The sequence below is a fragment of the Patiria miniata genome, unplaced genomic scaffold (genome assembly GCF_015706575.1).
Source record: "Patiria miniata isolate m_02_andy unplaced genomic scaffold, ASM1570657v1 HiC_scaffold_28, whole genome shotgun sequence".
Classification (NCBI taxonomy): Eukaryota; Metazoa; Echinodermata; class Asteroidea; order Valvatida; family Asterinidae; genus Patiria; species Patiria miniata.
In genome coordinates, this window is record NW_024037067.1 from 5892700 (window position 1) to 5912422 (window position 19723).

At 41.7% G+C, this 19723-nt stretch overlaps 1 protein-coding gene across 2 annotated transcripts in view; it reads right to left on the reverse strand.

Moving 5' to 3' along the window:
- LOC119734852 (RAD50-interacting protein 1-like) overlaps positions 1 to 19723 on the reverse strand; it is a 33782-nt gene extending 14059 nt beyond the window's left edge. The window contains exons 1-12 of one of the 2 annotated variants that reach the window (XM_038208438.1): positions 19518 to 19723; positions 17583 to 17824; positions 14728 to 14901; positions 12373 to 12513; positions 11520 to 11676; positions 8967 to 9080; positions 6601 to 6826; positions 5355 to 5492; positions 4352 to 4551; positions 2855 to 2962; positions 1365 to 1519; positions 195 to 375 (exon numbers count right to left, since the gene is read on the reverse strand). In XM_038208438.1, coding sequence (XP_038064366.1) covers positions 195 to 375; positions 1365 to 1519; positions 2855 to 2962; positions 4352 to 4551; positions 5355 to 5492; positions 6601 to 6826; positions 8967 to 9080; positions 11520 to 11676; positions 12373 to 12513; positions 14728 to 14901; positions 17583 to 17824; positions 19518 to 19658 — 1977 coding nt within the window. In that variant the 5' untranslated portion in view covers positions 19659 to 19723. Of the gene's footprint in view, positions 1 to 194; positions 376 to 1364; positions 1520 to 2854; positions 2963 to 4351; positions 4552 to 5354; positions 5493 to 6600; positions 6827 to 8966; positions 9081 to 11519; positions 11677 to 12372; positions 12514 to 14727; positions 14959 to 17582; positions 17825 to 19517 lie in introns of both variants that reach the window. The other variant, XM_038208437.1, reaches the window with a different exon arrangement.

A 19723-nucleotide genomic window follows, 5' to 3' on the forward strand; every position in this document is an offset into this window, starting at 1 on the left:
CTTCTCTCTGAACTTTGTAACGGGTAGGTTAACTCAAGGTTTATGAACAGAAATGTTTAGAGCTTGATGAAAATTCACGTACTGTAAAAGATGAGGTAAAACTTTTACTCTGGCAAGGCACTAGAGGCGAAAAATCAAAGTGCACAACATTAGGGGTCCGCGTCACGTTAGGGAATATCAATAATACTACCCACCTCTTCATATATGAATTTATTGAGTTCTTCGGCTATCCCCATCCAGAGTGTGTTAAAGACAGATGGGCACAGCTGATGCCTCAGCTGCTGGAGTCTCTCTTTAAGAGTCTGCAGCAGCTCACAGAGAGATGCAGAGAGGGCTGGAGCGATGTAGTCCTTAGGAGAAGGCATGGCAAACCATCTAGAAATAAATTAAAAGGAAACCGATTCAGGTCTATAAAACCTATATGAAATTTGATGTCACGTAAATAAAAGATACCTTTTTTGACTTGAGTTACAGAGCTCGTATCAGGAACTTGCGACACCATCACGGTGTCTTTATCAACTGGCGTTGTTGAGGCCCTCATGTGACCAAGCTTGGTCACACGACAGGAGGCAGTCATACACGTGGGCCAGCTCGTACCCTCCATCTCTGTTCATATGGGGGCGGTGCCTGCGGATTTCTACTGCCTCACGGATTTAGAGTTTCCAGAGGTCGTCCTCCCTGGCAATGATCTTAACATTGTCCACGGAGATGCTATGTCCTGGAGAGGATATATGTTCACCAACTGCTGTCAGGGGGCTGACCTACTGGTGTGTTCTCTGTATCGGGTCTGCAGAGTGCGAGCTGTGTCCCCGATATAAGTGTCTTCACAGCCATCACATGCCATTTGGTATACAAGGCCACATTTCTTGTCGTCTAGCGTCTTGTCTTTCAGGCTCATAACTGGGAGCTACGGGTGTTAAACGGCTTGTGTGACACCGTGTCCACAAAACACACACTGCAGCATTTCAGTAGAAATCTGCAGGCACTCCCCCAATACGAACAGAGATAGAGGGTACAAGCTGGCCCAGGTGTACGACCGCCTCCTGTCGTGTGAGGCCCTCAACAACGCCAGTTGATACAGACACCATGATGGTGTCGCAAGCTCCTGATACGAGCTCTGTAACTCAAGTCCCAAAAAGGTATCTTTTATTTACTTGATATAATAATGGGACATGAAATGAACTTTCATGCTCAAATATGATGTCATTTATATTCCAACGATTTACATAAATTGGAAAGAGGGTCTAATTTACCCTCTAGTTCCTATAGCACCCTAAAACTTCCTTGCCACGAATGCTTCTCGGTACGTAATGTTGTGGACTGCAACGCTCTTGTTAAGTTTCAAGGAACTTTGGGATAGTTACTTGTCTTTCCTGTACGGTCTGGCTCTGCTCTTGATGTCACTGACAGCTGTTCTCTGCAATGTCGCCGTCATGTCAATCCTCAGGAGGTCGTAAAGGTGAAGAATCTCATCAAAGACGGTACCCTCTAAGACATCCAGCTGGCCATCCCGAAATCCCTGCCGAGAAAACAAAACTGGTGTCAGAAGTGGGATCACTGTGGGGACACATAAACAATGTACCCAAGTTTTGGCAAATCACTGGCCATCACGAATCCCTGTCGAGAAAACAAAACTGGTGTCAGAAGTGGGATACAGGTGGGGACACATAAACAATGTACGCAATTTTTTGGCAAAATCAGGTCAATATTTCTTTAAGTGCCTCGCTAACTGCCGAAGTGTCATTTTCTGTCTTGAAAGATGCTCGCTCTGCAAGGAGTCAGCACAGAGCAAAACTAAGCGTGAACTACATGTATGGCAAACGAGTTCTACCTTCGCTTGAATCCTGCTACGTTCAAACCAAAATGAAATTATAGTAGCCATTGGCCCTGTGTGACAGAATTTGGTGCCTAAACAACATCAAAAGAGCAAAGAAATTGTAACAGAGTCTGTCAAGTCAGGGGACTGCAATCATGCAGCTAGAGCGCGACACCAAAGCCGGAGACAAAGTCCAGATTTGTTAAAGGGGCACAAGGTCCTCAAATCCTCGAAAATTTCATGTTTTGGATTGTTTACTTAGCCTATTTCAAACATCTGGTTGAAAGGAAACCAACCTAATGTCTTACCGTTCCCGAGAAAAGACGAAAAAACCTTGCTTGTTAATTCGGACACGACGGAGCACGAATAAGTTTTTCGTGTCGTTCTCAGTGTATGATATACACATTGTGTGTCTCGGGAACAGCGGTGACCAATCACCATCAATGCAAAAATAGTGGTTTCTTCAACGTCCGCAAAAGGTGAACACTTTACGAATGAAATCACAACTAGCATCCAAACAGCTAGAATTTATGGGGTCGCAAAAGTGGACCCCGAAATTCGTTCTCGCACGCATAATACAGGAATTATACAAAAACGCCCAGTTTTGAAAGGATAGTTGTGTGGATGCTTATATCCTACTTTTAAATGTTATTTCCGATTAAAATCATTTTGTTCAAAGCGCGTTTTGTAGCCCAATTGGGCTGTTCCAGGACCTAGTGTCCCTTTAAGCGCAGTAGAGTGCCATGGTCCAATGGTTATGGTGTTCGACTTATGTGCCATGGTAAATGTTCCCTAACTGGAACATGGTGCAAGACACTTTACTACAATTGCTTCTCACCAACCAGGAGTATAAATGGGTACCTGCGAAGGTAGACAGCAGATTGCGCTAGTCTGCTGCAGAAGGAAAATGGTCTCATGGCCTGATGAACAGGGATGACAACTGTGAAGCGCTTTGCAACCTTCCACGGTATACAGCGCTATATAGGCACAACGTTATTAACAATGGCGCCTTCAATTTCTCAAGAACAGAGCGACTACCTGAGATATTTTGCTGATGTCCTGGCTGGCCGTCAGCGTCTCCAAGGCACTGTTGAAGCTCTCCATTGTCTCCTGCTCCTTGCTGTAGTACTGCAGCTGGAGGAAAAACTGCAAACAGACAAAAATAGGACAAGTGGTTTTTCAGCACTGAGTGGTCATTTACAAATTAACTGCTTGAAAAGCTACCGTCATCATGGTAAATTGTAGGAATTCTCTCTAGCTTTATTGATGCAAGATTTTCAAATTCGTACAGTAAATCTTGTACAGAAATGTTCATCGCCGCATCACTGTTACAAAATACGTTGAGATGCCTCCAAGCTTTACCTTGCACAAAACCCATTAGTAGGTTTCCATCTCATCTCATAGTCAAGTACGTCCAAAGTTTAATAACAAGTTAATCCCAAGTCAAGTCACAAGCTACAGGGGAGGATCGATGACAGAAAAATTCCTTTGTCACAACGCATCAATATAGTTTTTTTTAAAATTGTTTTGAAAACAACAATATAGCTTTTTCTAAGAGCCAAAATATAGGTGCCGAGCAGTAAAAAGTACGGTGAAAGCTGTCTTCGATCGACGCTTGCAACAAGCCGTACGTGATTCTAGTGCTGCTGCATGCTGCATGCTTTCCCCAGCGGACCACACCATTTGAGGTAATATAGGGGTGTACTATCTTGGAAACAATAATTACCAACATTTCCGCTGTTTAAAAAAAGAAAAAAGACGACTAATACTTTTTATGGTGTCCGAAACATTTCTTTATTCGATAATTAGTTGTTCAACGTCACAATATAATTTTTGTACTTGAAATGTATTCAAGAAACGATGTAAACCTCAAAACAGGGACTACATCACTCCTTACAAAATTAATGGATTCGTCCATGAAAATGGCAGCATCGTTTTGACTATTTTCGAAGAAAGTTACGATCGAATCTTGAATACTGCTCGTTAGTAATCACAAAAATTTGATAAGTTTTGAGATAAAAACGGACCTGTATATTTTTAGGACAAAACAAATCAGCATCTGTTGCCACAAAGCAAGATTTGTACGTAGCGCTCCAGTCAGACAACACACGCAATGGGGGAAAATCACGGTGGGTTGCATACTCTCTCACGTGCTGCAGGCTGCCGCGCCGGGCGATGTATTAACTTTTACGGCCGGGGACCGGACGGGGCAGCCGGCAGCAATTCCCGGTGTTTATTTCTCATCATCAATTTCCACATTTGTTTGTGAGAGTATCGATTGTAAATGATTTGATACAACTTTTGTGGCCCTTTTTATAGCTACTATAGTGTAAATGGAACTGGTTCAGAGCATTTTGGCTAGAATTTGGAGGCCTTACAAAATTGAAACCGCTGCCGGTTTATACGCCGGTGCGGCTTATACGCCGACTTCAAATCTTAATTTGCAGATTTTTGCGTGCTGCGGCTTATGCGCCGCGTGGCTTATATTCCGAAAATTATGGTAAGAGCGTAATTGATGCACTTAGCCTTCCTTACCACCTGTTCTGACCATTCCTTCAGGATGTCTATGATATAATTGGCGCCGTTCAGGATAGCACTGTGCCTGCCAGCTAGCGGGTCGGTAGACTCTAGCTTCATGACCTGCAACAGCCGTACCCTGAAGTCATCCAACAAATCCAGCTGCAACTCCAGAAACCTCAGGTGATGGGTTGGGGAGGGGAGAACCCGGTATCGTTCTGAAAAAAAGAAAGAAATGGAATCAAAAAGTAACGCAGTGATCGTCCTCTTTTGATAAGTTCATTAAAATTAACACTGGTATGTCTGTGCTCTGCTTAAAGGTATAGGATCATTTGCTTTTCATGCATTTTGACCGTTTTCGATAACAACATTGTTCAAAATCCAAAGAAGAATGTTCAAAACCTAACCTGTTGAAGTCTCAGCTGAGTGGATTTTATACTTTTAGAGAAACCAGTGAAAATCCATGTACAGTGGAACGCCACTATAACGAACATCGCGGGATCCACAAAAAATGTTCGTAATAATGATTGTTCGGTATAGCGATTTTAAGCTGTCGGTGCTCCGGTACTCACTTTTCAATAAATGGCGCCCTTCATAACTTCACCCTGCACGCCCTGGTAGTAACTGAAAGACGACTTTGAACACGTGCCAACTATTGAATTATGTAATTACCGTTTTGAGCTTACTACCTACATCAATGGGTGGCTTTCCCCTTCTATGCCTTGGGGAAATAATAGCCACTTGTCGCTCTTCTGTTGACGGTTTTCAACAACAATGTTCAGTTGGTTTTGTACACTGAAATTGGGAACCAAGGACGATGTTCGGTATGGCCGAATATTCGGTATAGTGGTGTTCGGTATAGCGATGTTCCACTGTATATAGCAGAGCAATTCCATTGTAACTGATGTTACATTCAGAGCCTACTGACCCATTTGAAACAGCAAAATAAAATACTTGTAGTGCAAGTATAATTTGTTATTATTATTATTATTATTTTGAATCTGACATTTCTAGCATTTACCTGTAATGACTAACATCAACGTCATGAAGCTTTCCACGCATTCCGGGACTTTCAGATCGTCAGTTTCCTCCAGGTCTCTGTACTGAGGGAACCAGGCTGTCTGCGCAGCTAGAAGGGAGTCTATCTTCTCGACTGCAACTGTCAGAAATCAAAAGAAACCCACTCAATGTCAATATTTGCCGTCTTATACAGTACAATTTCTTTGAAAAGGTTGCAAGACCTGTCTTGGTAGGCTAGATTAGCACTCAGGAGTGTCTCAAACATTTGAAACATTCTTGCTTCTCTCAGAGCAAACTTTTAGCCAGGATCTGGAAGTTCTAAGGATTGGAAAACTGGATTTGGATTGCTATTGGGTCTTCTTAGAATACACCTATATGAGGGTTGTATCCAACATGAATATTATCGTCATGAAATCTGGTCTTAAAAATCACCTACAATTCTTACTAATATAAAAGGCAGTAATTATACAAGGTTCTAAAAATAATCAAATAATCATGTACCTCTGTCCTCGGGTTAAAGGTTTAAGGATAATCAGGTAACTAACTTGAAAAATGTAGCATGAAACTGAGGAATTACAAGTATCATATGCGTATCATAAAACAGTGCCACCAAGTGGCAACGTCTGAACCGGCTTGCTGGCGGTTATAAGGGTTATCTTAGGGTTATCTTTTGGACATCCTGTACTCTTAAACTGAGCTATCCAGCCCTATGGGCTCCGTGCACAAGTACCCCTTCAACGGCCAGAAAAGGAGAGTTGGGGGTGACCTAGACTGGTTCCTGGTCCATCCACTGCATATTTCGAATGATCCAAAGTTATTGGGGGTTGGGATTAGTCTGGAAGACCATTGCAAGTTAAATTCGAACATAGTTTTACGCGCCGATGACGCCTGACACTCACGCGAAGACGCTGTGTCTTATAGCTTTGGCACATTCAGGAAGTTGTGCGTACTTTGCGTGTGAACCAGTACAATACAGCACGAACACGCTGTGTCCTAACCACGGGGCTCTCAAAAGTGGTAAAAAGGCGCCCTCTTTTGTTGGTGCGTGGAGCCCATATTGGGGGTCTCCCTACTTGTCAATGTCTTTGCCCAAAGGGGGACTGTCAGAAGCTATTGAGCTGAATGTTGCCAAGGATTATGCCCAAAGCCAGATGCTAGTAACAGTGCAATTTATTTTACAAATTGTTTTATGTTAACTTTTATAGCAAGAGATGAGGATCGTAGCTCCCTGTTCGATCATAACCTACATTTCTTCTCCACGACCAGCCACCTCTCGAAGCACTCCTTGCCGGTCAGGACATGCAGGCAGTCCGGCTGGCCGGCTGGGTAGCTGTAGTTGTTCCTGAGCTCCCGATTGAACAGCAGATGCTCATCAATGGTGTGGGACAGAAGCTGCTCGTCGAAGAGAAGCTCCGGGATATCGTGCTCCAGCTTGGCCGCGACGATGTTCAGAAGACCACGGGTGAATTCCACCTGATTCACAAATACAATCATAAAATTGAGTCCAGCTGGATTTGAACCTGCGACCTCCAGATTGCCGTTCCGGTGCTCTACCAACTGAGCTATCCAGCTCTATGTTAGCGGTTCCCCATTTGTCAATGTCTGACTGGAGCGGGGTTTAAACCTGTGACCTCCAGATTGCTGTTCCGGTGCTCTACCAACTGAGCTATCCAGCCCTATGTTGGCGGTTTCCCATTTTGTCAATGTCTGACTGGAGTGGGGTTTGAACCTGTCACCTCCGGATTGCCATTCTGGTGCACTACCTAACTGAGCTATCCAGCCCTATGTCGGTAGTTCCCAACTTTGTCAATGTCTGACCGGAGTGGGGTTTGAGCCCTGAACCTCCGGATTGCTGTTACGGTGCTCTACCAACTGAGCTATCCAGCCCTATGTTGGTGGTTCCCCATTTTGTCAATGTCTTTGTTCAAGGGATGCTAGTCAAAAGCCATAAACCCGTATATGCCATGTAGCCAAAAATCAGGCATTACCGTCTTTCTCTTCCAACAAATGCCAGTGAAATGTTTCGCTAATGCTCTCTTCGCTATCCTCGAGATAATCATCATGATTTTTAAAGCATTGCATTTTGTACAACTGAATCTGAAACCTCCGAAAATCGCACAACATAATGATTTTATCCACAGGATCCTTCACAAGGCTACCCGTCCCGGCCGGCCATGTGCTAGCGGACGATACGGTGGTGCGGTACGTACGCATGCTGGTACCATTGCATATTCGCACGCACGTGCGACACAGTGATTTTTCCATGTCGCCTGTCAATGTTTAACCTTTTGTCCAGCCGGAGAAGGCTCCGATCAGTGTTATGCCCTGTGTTTCTACCGTTGAAACTCTCCAATAACAACTGGTGAAAGAGATTAAAACTACGTTCGCGATGATTTTAGCACGCCATTTCCATCGACTTTTCTTCGAAATTATGATTGAAATAAAATGACATTTTGTGAAAAAATCATCAGAAAATCAAATTTTGTGGGACACACTGTAAAAAAATCGGAAATTTCGTTGGAAAATTCAAAAAGTCGGTTTTCCGATTAAAATCGGAAAAGTTTCATCTCTGATAAATATAATAATTTGAGGTTGAACAAAGATATTGACAGTAGCAGGATATCACCCCTTTCAAAGACAGCCATCTTTGTATGAAAATAACAACTGCGTATTCAACGCCATAAGGTGCATGGGCGCACAGTGTCACATGTTGCCAAACATTTCTTCGAAATACAGCACAGCCGATGCGCGTCACAAAAATGTGACTCCCAAAATGCCGATGCCATGACAATCTGTAGGCAGCGACGTCATTTGAGAGAGATCTTTCGGTGAAGTCCTGATGAGTCAATGTTTTTGTTCAAGGGTCAGACGCTATAAACCTGATTATTTAACTGACATACAGATCCTTGTCACTTGATTGGTGGAACTCACATCACGTGACATTCATTATTGCTCCCATTCACGCCAGAGTTCAAAAAGTCCAATTCGCCCATGGGGAATGGGATTTACTATTCAACAGTTAGGATTGTCCTTGTTTCATGACATGGTATTTGTGTGCAAATGCATGCTAGTTTAATAGCACGTTCAGCGTTGCGCGTAGCGCGTATTGTTCCAAAGAGCCAGCACTACAGACTTGGATTCGAACATTTTCGTGAAGGGGTGGTTTGGAAGAGAGAAAGACATTTTCCACCTATTTGTATTAAAATAAAAGGTTCAAATATGTCAAATGACAAGGTTCTATATGTCAGTTATATAAAACAAATGTTGAGTGGCTTTAAATTGTGAAATGGGAGGAATATTTTCGCTCGGTAAAATCTGGACTTTTCCAGTTCACTTGGCTTCGCCTCGTGAAATGGAAAAGTCCAGATTTTACCTTGCGATAATATTCCTCCCATTCCACTCTGAGCCACTCAATATTTGTATAATATGCCATCAAGCCAGGAAATTTGCTATATTGCTAAAAACATTAGAAATGCTGCAATTCTGGGAAATTCTGCACCCAGTCAACTTCTTTCCTCAACTTTAAATCATTATATGCAATTAATCTTAAGGCTACTGTGTGGTAGCTCGACGACAAAAAAGCAGATCCACTATAATAGTTCTTAGACTTTACCTTTGCATTGATGTGTGAGAGATGCTCGGCCTCTAGAATCGGCTGTATCGTGTTGTCCAGAAAGTCACTGTGGTCACGTATCCAGTTCAAGACTTGTGTCAGGTACCATTCCGGCTGCAACATTTGAAAAGCATTGACAGTCCATTAGGCAACAGACACACATACTCGCTCCGTAGTTGTGGGGACCACACACCTGATGAACGACAGCAGAAAGTCCCCACAACTCAGTCCTAATTTCCCTTAAACAATTCAAAAACTACCCCGCAATGCAGTAACTGCTTATGTACACATATGTAAACATCTTAAATTAGTGACCGCCTATATTCCAACTGCTGTTTATACTTCCAAACAAAATCGGAACATTTCTCTCTAAACTTTGTAACGGGTAGGTAAACCCAAGGTTTATGAATGAGAATGTTTAAAGCTTGATGGAATTTCACTTAACTGTGAAATTTGAGGTGAAACCTTTGCTCCAGCAAGTACTGGAAGTGTGCCACATTAGGGGCTGCCCATTGTTAGGGGACATCAACAATATGCAACAGTAAATGCTGCTACAGTCCACTCACTTTAGGGCTGTCTCCATTCATATCTGGGACGAGTTCTAGACAAGTTCTGGACATGGTATCGGGTATAAGTTGCAGGATTCTGAACAACTTCCCCGCAATTTTCCTACAATGAAGTTATCAGTTGCTTACATGGACTGTCAATATCAGAATTTTCATATACATGTAAGTAGCATATCCAATATATCAATTATTCCAACGTATAAGTTAATGACCATTTAGATGACAATCTTAAGTCTCCATTTTCCATGGCTTGCTCTGGAGCACATTGCTGAAGCTTTTATTTTCACAAATCAATTTTTATTCTCAGTCACAAGCACAATATGCCGCTGAATTTTATTTCATTATACAGAAAATGTTCAACACCAAGTAAAAGCAAAGCACTAACAGGAGATTTATTTTGACAATAATCTGACGCACTTTTGATGTTTTCGATATCATTCCTCGATACTGAAATTTTTTGATATTTAGATATCAGCCATTCCATGGTGACTCGCGTGACATTTGAACAAAATGTAAAGTTTTAATGCATTACTGTTGTTAACCTGGCATTTATTCAACTCAAATTAGCATGTATTTGAGTCAGGGCATTGTGAATTTATGGTTTACTTTTTATATGATTACTTTAAAATCGCTATTTTTTTATGTATCACAGTTTCTTTGACGTGACTTGCGTGACAGGATAGAAAAAGGGATTTTTGACATCCCTTGATTCAAATAGCTTTTCCTATGGATCTACCAGTGTTCTAAAAAATATTCTTACTGAACTTAGAACTTAATACCCTCACCCAATACATGCATAACCCCCCCCCAGCTCTGTCCCCCCCAAAAATTCTCATACAAATTCCTAAAAAATAAGTCGAAACCCACCCTCCCACCCCCCCACCCTGCTGTGACACCCCCCAAAAAATAAACTGGTATAATGTCCGCCTCTTCAAAATACGGTACACCATTCTGTAATGTGTTAATAATCGTCGAATTTGAACAGCGCCCCCGATTGAAATTGGTACTAGCACCCCCCCCCGCCCCCCCAGTTTTTGATTTTCGGAGGCAAGTGTCCGGAGAAAAAAACGTGTACATTTTCAGATTTTTGGGCTGATGAAACCCTCCCCCCACACTGCGAAAATTCCTGGATCCACCCCTGGTGACTCGCGTGACATACATCATGTGTGACTCGCGTGACATTCTTGAGATAGTTTTTTCTACAAGGAATGTAGAGCAAATAAGAATATTCATACTTTTATTGATAGACCACCACTATTTCATTTACAAATATCAAACACTAGCTGAATCCCTCTCTAGTTATTAAGTAATATGAAAAAAAGTCCTATTTTGTGACTCGCGTGACATATTTTTGAGGGTGTTTTCACAATGAAATAGTGGGAAAATACTGAAGACATTTGGAAAAATTCTCAATGTTTTATCAATAGACTGGAATAGCTACCAAATGTATGCAGATAAAGCACAATCTTATGAATGAGCTTCAATTACTTCCTCAGTTTGTGATTTATACCCCTGACCCTCCGTTTTGCCCACAAATTCATCCATGTTCAGGAGGCTGAAACTTTAAATCAAATGATTTATTTTTAAAAATCTTTTGAGATTTAGATGGTTTCAATATTCCTCTTATCAAATATAACTGACAAACATTTATTCCTTTCACTTCAATTTTTGAGTTTGGTGATGACCCTTACATGGAATGGCTGATATGATTAAAAAAATTTATATATCGGCGATATCAATATCAAATTAATATTATTGAATAATCGAGTAATATTGATATATCGACGGACCCTAGTTGCTAATGAAAATTTTACCAGAACGTGTCCAGGACAAATGCAGAGCTTCTCCTGGACAAAGTGAATGATTCTACCCGCAACTTGTCCGCAACTCATCCCGGATAGGAATTGAGACGGGCCCTTTCAGTAATCTCACACACTTTAACCATTAAAGGAACACTGCCTGCATACTACAGAGACAATAACTGTACCTTGTCTAGTCCGTTGGTTTGTTTCTTTCCGTGGAAGTGATAGCGAAACCGTTTGCGCAAGGGCTGCAGCATCAGATGAAGAGGCAGCAGAAGAGGTCGCGACCCTGGGAGACGACTATACTCCTGGGTGGAGAAATCTTCCGAGACTAAGGTATCTCTGCATCGGCACGATTAAGGAACAGATATGAATGAAATGTACATTTTTAGCATCGGGGCAATTCCATGCAAATGTGGTCACGGCTGAAATGTGGGAAAAATTATAAAATCTTCAGAACTACATGTACAAGCAACACAACCTCAAATGCGGGTTTTATCTTTGATCAGATAAAAGCGGATACGACTTTTTATTTCAGTGGTGTGCCAGTGAGATGTGATATGGTAAAATGTATTTATTTGTCCAAAAAGCTTTTTTAGCCAACATTATGGATTTTAGGTAGTCAATTTGGCACCTTGTTTTCACATGCAAAATGCAAGTGTCATTGTAAGTTTTGGTTTTCAAGGCGGCGAGAAAGGTTCTATTTTTTTTTTATTATATAATAACACATAGAACTAACAGAATACCATGATTCAGTTTGTTGTTTTATCATGTGTTTGAAATAAATTTCAGATATGTAATGTCTGTAACATTATATAATAAAAACATGATGTTTCCATAACATCAAAGGAGCTTTTTGTAAAATGGCATTGTTTTTTTTATTATAGAGTGAAGCTGTATCTGCCACAACATAGTTATTTCATGAAATTCTTGCAAAAAACTTCACATATTTTTATCAATGCGTACTGAAAGTCAAAAACCTTCTGGTCGATACTGAAGAATTTGAAACTTTAAAGGTGGCTTTACAGTGAAGGATACGGAAGTTGCAGTTTGACGAGTTGTCCAAACAGCGTTTCGACACGGTTCTTGAGCTCAATCTGCTGGGCAGGTGGCGGAGGCATGGGCACCGCACTGTGAACAAACGGCCAGTTGAGTGCCTTCAAGACTTCATCAAACTCACTAAGACAGAAAAGATGAGAAAACAAACATCATCTATGATCTAAATGTAGGAATGCTGCGTAGCACTGTGTACAGAGCATAGAAAATTAAAAGTTAATGTAGATCAGTGCACAACGCAAAGAACGAGAGCAGCGTCTCATATTCGATCTGAGGACGCCCTGACCTGGTGGTTTGAACGAGGAATTCTCCGCGTTCAAAACATGCAAGAACAACACCCCATGAAGAAGGACGGAGGTCCGAAAGCTTGGGTACAACAGCTAATCCGGTGAGCACTGATCTACATTAACTTTTAATTTTCTATCACCTATGATCTATTACATTTAACCCTAACCGCCCTGAATCCTCCAAAATCCTTTTTGCAAATTGGAGGAATTTGCAGGATTGAGGTTACATGGCAAAAGTGCATTGCTGATTTCGGAGTACGCACTGTGTCAAGGTCTTGGGCCGGACCTTGTGTTGTTTATGCTCATCCGTGCATAAATTCAGTCCTTGATTATACTTGAAATCCTCCGCACTGCTCCAGGATGTCACTGCCTCTGCCTCAGCCTATTGACAGACATAGCCGGAGGATTTTGCAGGATTCAGGCAGTGGTCACCCCTCAATGGACCATGTTCAAGAAATAAAGGAGGAATTTGCAGGATTGAGGCTATATGCTATTTTTCCATGGGGCCAATTGGAGGATTTTGCAGGATTGAGGCTACATCCTAGCAAAAAGGCCTAGGGGGTTAGGGTTAAGCTGCAGTTAGTTTTTATTGCTTGTCCATAAACATGCATGTGAACGAAAAAGTTTGGCATACACATAAATATTAGGTTCATGTCTGCGAGCACTGAAGTGTTTACCCAAAGAGATTTTTCAAACAACATCACTCACTCAATGTGATTCATTAGCGTCATGACCCATTGTTGTTAATCTAAATTGAGGTTGAATTTTACATTATCAATACTGATTGTGGGGCGGGAACCAGCCTACACCGTAAGAACAGAACTATTATCTGGTAGCCAATAATTCAAATTGTCAAGTAATAATTAAACAACTACACATGGGCCAATTTTTTTCAGTTGATGTCTCATTCATAAGTGAATAACTTTTGTACTGCTAGGGAAAAAGCAATTTTGAAAAGACATCTACTTTTCAGGATGAAACTGAATAAGTCAGGTGTGTTTACAAACACAAATGCCCCGCAACCGTGACTGTTTCCATGACATAACACCACTCTAACATCAACTTACATGTACCTTGGTCAAATGGAACGTTCATGTACAGCATTAGTGTCTTCTGTAGGTTTTATATGAATTAATCCCTAATCCCTATGATCTCAGAATAAATACAAAATTTTCTATTGTTTTAGCCACTGTGACCTTGACCCTTGACCTTTCGGCCCCAAATGCAATAGGCTTCTTAGGATTACCAAGAACATTACACAAACCAAATTTGAAGTTCATATGTAAAGTATTTCTCAAGTTATCGCGCTGACAAAATTTCTTTTGTTTTAGTCACTGTGACCTTGACCCTTGACCTTTTGGCCCCAAATGCAAAAGGCTTCTTAGAATTGCCAAGGACAATCCACAAACCAAATTTGAAGTTCATATGTTAAGTATTTCTCAAGTTATCGCGCTGACAAAATTTCTATTGTTTCAGCCACTGTGACCTTGACCCTTGACCTTTCAGCCCCAAATGCAAAAGGCTTCTTAGGATTACCAAGGACAATCCACAAACCAAATTTGAAGTTCATATGTTAAGTATTTCTCAAGTTATCGCGCTGACAAGATTTGTCCGGACACACACACCCACCCACTCACCCACCCACCCACCCACTCACCCACCCACACACCCACGGAAGGACAAGGCGGAAACAGTATGCCCCTTCGGCTTCGCCGCGGGGCATAAAAATAACACGGGGAATTCATCCTTGATCACAAACAGCAGTTGTATTTTACAAGGTTGTTGAGAATTTTTGTTGCATATTTTTTAATGGAAAATAAATTAGAAAATTAGAAATTTGTTGTCAACTTGAGTGAAGATAACTTATGTACAAAATAACACCTCCATTTTACCTACTCCACCCATCCCTTTTAAATCTCTTGTGTGCAATGAAGTATGATAAATTGTTATCAAAATGTAGTGAAATGCTCCTCCAAAGAAATAAAAAGCGAAGTCACTTTGTTTTGGGTATTTCAGAAATTACAGATGTCTTTTTAGATTACCCGCTCACCTGGACAACTTTTCCTTCAGAATCTTGTACCAGAACAGGATCGTGGAGGTGACAAACGCCAGTAGGTTGCTGCACGCAGAGCCCCGCACGGCCTCACTGACCTGGGCCAGTTTGGCGAAATGCGCCACCGCACTGGGCATGGCCCCCAACGAGATGCCCTTCTGAACCTCCGAGCTGTGGAAGAGTTTAAAGGGAGCGGAGTTGACCAGGAGGGAGCCTTGGATCTCGGAGCTGTTGGTTAGTGGCAAGGTGCAAGGTTGGTAAGGGTGAGGTGGGTAGCAGGTAGGTTGAGGTGGGTAGCAGGTGGGTAAGGGTCAGGTGGGTAGCAGGTGGGTTGAGGTGGGTAGCAGGTGGGTAAGGGTGAGGTGGGTAGCAGGTGGGTTGAGGTGGGTAGCAGGTGGGTTGAGGTGGGTAGCAGGTGGGTTGAGGTGGGTAGCAGGTGGGTTGAGGTGGGTAGCAGATAGGTAAGGGTGAGGTGGGTAGCATGTTGATTGACACAGCAGGTGCATAGCAGGGTGGGATTAAAAAAGAGATAGGAAAGGAGGAGGAGAAATAACTGCCAGTTAGCTAAACAGCAAATAGCAAACCATGTTAATAAGCTGCCTCGATGCAGTCCCTTTTATTTGTGAGACATTCTGGCCAAACTTAGATGAAACTGAAAACAGGTCGTAGCGCAGGAAAAATAAAAATAAATGAAAAAGATTTCTTTTCAGATTTATTGATATTTTTAATCTTTGATATGTCTAGAACACACATATTTTATGAGAAATGGTACACAAAATGTTACATAGAAGTGTGGGTTTGTTTTTATGTAAAACAATAGGCATCTCTCATTTTCACGACTATCAAGTAGTCAAAACTTTAAAGGCCTTTATCTCAATGTTTTACTTTTTGGATAAATGCAAACTGTAAGCAGCCACATCTTGCCAACGAAATGCCCGATTGAAGTGTAAATAGGGGCACCCTATGGGGAAGATTGACATACACTTAATCTGTTAGATGCAGATTGGAAGGTCAACATATAGATGCGCCTCCCCCCCCCCCCCCCCCCCACTATATTCACATTTGCATATAATTTGTATATAAAAAAAACCACCAGCATGCTCTTGTCTATTGTAAATGTAGCAAGGCATGGCAAGGGGAGTTATGTCATTCAAAACAACTCTTACTCTGTCTACAGCCTACAAAATACTGCTATGATAAACACCACTAAAAGAAAAGGGTTTTCAGAAGTTAAATATTTATCTTACATCTAGAGGTACTTTTCATGCAAGATTTGCAAAGAGTTTGTCGAAGAATGATTACAGTATTTTTCCCGGGGTCAAGATTAATTTACCAAGTAAGTATCTTCCGCAGTGAAAATCAAGCAAAGAAAACCCCGCTGTCTTATTCTGATTTCCTTTAAAACGACTTTCCCCCATAGGTTGCTCTCACCGATGCGTGGCTCACAATACGGAGGAAGTCCAGTATTTATTAAAGCAACATTCATGTGGCTATACCATGACATAGATTGTTCCCCCCCCCCCCCCCACCTAAAAATATGGGGACCTGTAGCTAGCTCCCATTTTAAAGCCATTGATTGGATCACCTCTGCGCGCACATCATGGTTGTGTATTTTTTAATCACTACTTAGGCAAAAAAAAAAAAAAGTTCTCCTTCCGATTACAGGCATTTGAAAATAGGGTAGGTAGGTAGGTAATTTTTTTTTGGCAAATTTTTTCTGTGTACGATCATATGGAGGCGTCTGCGTGTAGTCAAGGGTAACAGGCAGAAATTGATGGTTTTGGGTGTTTTTTCCTCATTTTTCCAATAAAAAAAAATTAGGGTAGAGGCTGTCAGAATAGGGCAGGTAGAGAAACTGGAAGCAGAACTATTTTTTTTGGGGGGGGGGGCCTTAGCTTTGTGCATGGACGGTGATTGAACACACGATTATCAAAAAAACTTACTCTTGCCTTCCCACAAAAGTATGCAAAATTGTCATTGTCTCCATGACATGCATGAGGGCAACTTGCAAGCACTTCAACAGCATTGGTTTAAAATACTGAACAGTAATTTCTCTCTTTATTGATATTTGGCAGAGACACTTTCAAATTCAGCCAAAATCGAAGCTCATCACCTCGGAAATTGCACATTTGAGGTGTGGCCTACTGTGTTCCCATTTTGCAATAGGCTGGTTGCGCGCAACCATTACCGTTGTGATTTTGAAATTCACGAGGCGGGATTCAGACCTATGACGTCATGCATATAATTTGCATAAATCAGGAGGAATGCTTCCTGATATAGTAAGGTTCACTGCTAGCTACCTGTCCCCATATTTAAAGAGGTTGTGGAATGCTCGAAGACATTTCCGTCATTTTTTCAGGTATATGTAGCCTAAGGTGTGATGAAATAAAAACGACTATTGTTTCTGTCATGAAATGAGTACAGTTAAGGTACTTTTGAGAGCTGTTTTTCAGGCCCTGTTTCGACCCGAACGTGCAATTTGTGTAAAAGTCGTCGTTGGGGGCAGCAAACAAAACATAAATCGTGACGTAATAAACAGGACTCGTTTATACTACGCTGCATCGGGAGTCCTGTTTATTATGTCACGATTTACTATGTTTTGTTTGCTGCCCCCAATGACGACTTTCACACGAATTGCACGTTCGGGTCGAAACAGGACCTGAAAAACAGCTCTCAAAAGTACCTTTTGTACCCATTTCATGACAGACACAATAGTCGTTTTTATTTCATCACACCTTAGGCTACATAATACCCGAAAAATGACGGAAATGTCTTCGAGCATTCCACAACCTCTTCAAAGTCTGAATGACAATGGGGATAGGGAACCAGACTATACAATGACAGTACTCTACCTTAGTTCCTCCACCAGCGCCAACCATTTCATGTATTCCATGCACCTCTCCAGCTCTTGTACTTTCTCCGTCATTTGCCTGAGCTCCTGAACCATGGGCTCGGCCCGGTTCAGGTGGCTGTTGGTAGCTCGTCGGGACTGTTTGTTGGAGGTGGTCAGCGACTCCATCTGCTGCATGGCTCGTTCGGCGCCCTGGAGGGCGCCCTGTATTCTGGTCGGTGTCTCGGTGCTGACTGCTGTCAACTTCACAGAAGATTAAACCAAAATAGAGCTTGAATTATCAGATTTTGAATCTGTATGGGGGGGGGGGGGTCGATGGGCTGGGGAAGGCTAGTCTGCAATTGTGAACATGTTCAACTCTGAATGCTGCGTTTAAGGTTCCAGTTCAGAGAATTATTATTTAAAACTTGGCTGGCAAAATACAGAAGAGTGATAAGACCTCAGCTTTGCTTTTTAAAAAATTCTCTTGGACAGGCCAGGGGCAGGGCTAGTCCGAAAATTTGGGACTCTCAATACTGTGTATGAGAGTCCCAAAACTTAAGGTATCCATATCGTGCAAAACTTTGTGCTGCATGATAAAACCAGTGTGAATCAAATTTGCAAGCTTCTTACTCACTACAGTTTCCTCAATAATCCCTGAAACTTCTGCCTTGCAAAGTTGCTGTTGTGAGCATTGCATCACCAAAAGTTCAGCTTTTAATTCTAATTTTGCAGGGAGTTATCGAAATCCATACATGTACGTGAGACATCACGTTGATGTGTACTGCAATGCATTGTGCAAAAAGACTCCTCAGCTATAACATTTTCATCGTGTAGATAAAACAGCGCCCTCTTGTTGATCTGAGTGAATGCAAAATGTTTCATTTTTTAGCAGAGGGCGCTATGTTCATTTGGCCATTGATTAAAAAACAAGTAAGCTGCAAGGCTCTTCCTACACCTACCCAGAATACATTGGGAATCACACACATATTTCCAGAGCATGGAGAATGACGTGGGTGGTTTTTGAACTGCCAAAACCTTGCCTTAAAATTGGATTTAAGGTCTCAAATTTTGCAGGTGACATGCTTACAACTTTATCATTTTGATGTATGTGTTGTGTGGGCATTAATTAGCCAAATGGTGAGTAAAAAAAAGTCAGTAGTAATTTTGCACGTTTTTATGCACTCACGGTCCCAGTCTGGGGCAGGGCTAAGGGACGGAAAGCACGCTGGAAACAATGTTGCAACCTGACGCCATTTCCTACAAAATGGCGATCTTGTATCTACGAACCCGATTCCTAGTACTATAAGGGAACAAAATCCACTTTTAAATTATTTGACCTACCAAACTAGTTGGCGACATTAAGAACATACAGGTATGTCAAAGATAAAGTGCAGGGTTTTGAATTTGAGAGAGAAATTTGGGGGTAAAACGCAATACAAAAATAATGATGGCGATCACCACGTGATATCGGTATACCATGAGCACGCAAGTCACGCTGCACGTTACCAACGTAATTTTTACCCCAAGAAATTGTTCAAAAATTACCAAAAAAGGTGTCATTATGCTAATACAATTGAGAGAAACCTGCTATAGCCTTGACAATGTCATTTTTTAGTAATATTTACTAATAAAAATATTCTTGATTTTAATTTGATCGAAACAAAACAAGGGCCCTACACGATCGCCGAAAAAAGCAGTGTCAGGTTGCAACATTCTTTCCGTTATTCTTAACACCTATCGGGTCTAAATGAAAGAAGAGAAATCAACACCCCCCAGATCTGCCACTAACCTAGGAAGGAATATATTATCCTGTCACCAAAGGACTAATGGTCGTGTATAAATTAAAGTGTATGCACCATTAATTATTGAAGGTGAATAGCAATGTGTCGGAAATAGACGTAAAATTGTAAACACACAGTGCACAACAATATTTGTAAGTTCGATCAATTTTTACCTGCTGTTCTAGGATTTTCTTCTCATCCAATGCACCTTGCAGCAGCTCCTGTACCTTACTAAGAGTCTTAACATCCTCCCCGATCTGTCCGTCTATGAGACAGCAAACCTCATCGCGCAAATTTGCCGTGTCTTCCTCCATGATTTTGTGTCAAACGTCCACGTTTAATGTTTACGTGTAATTCAATGGCGTGGACTGGTGCCCAT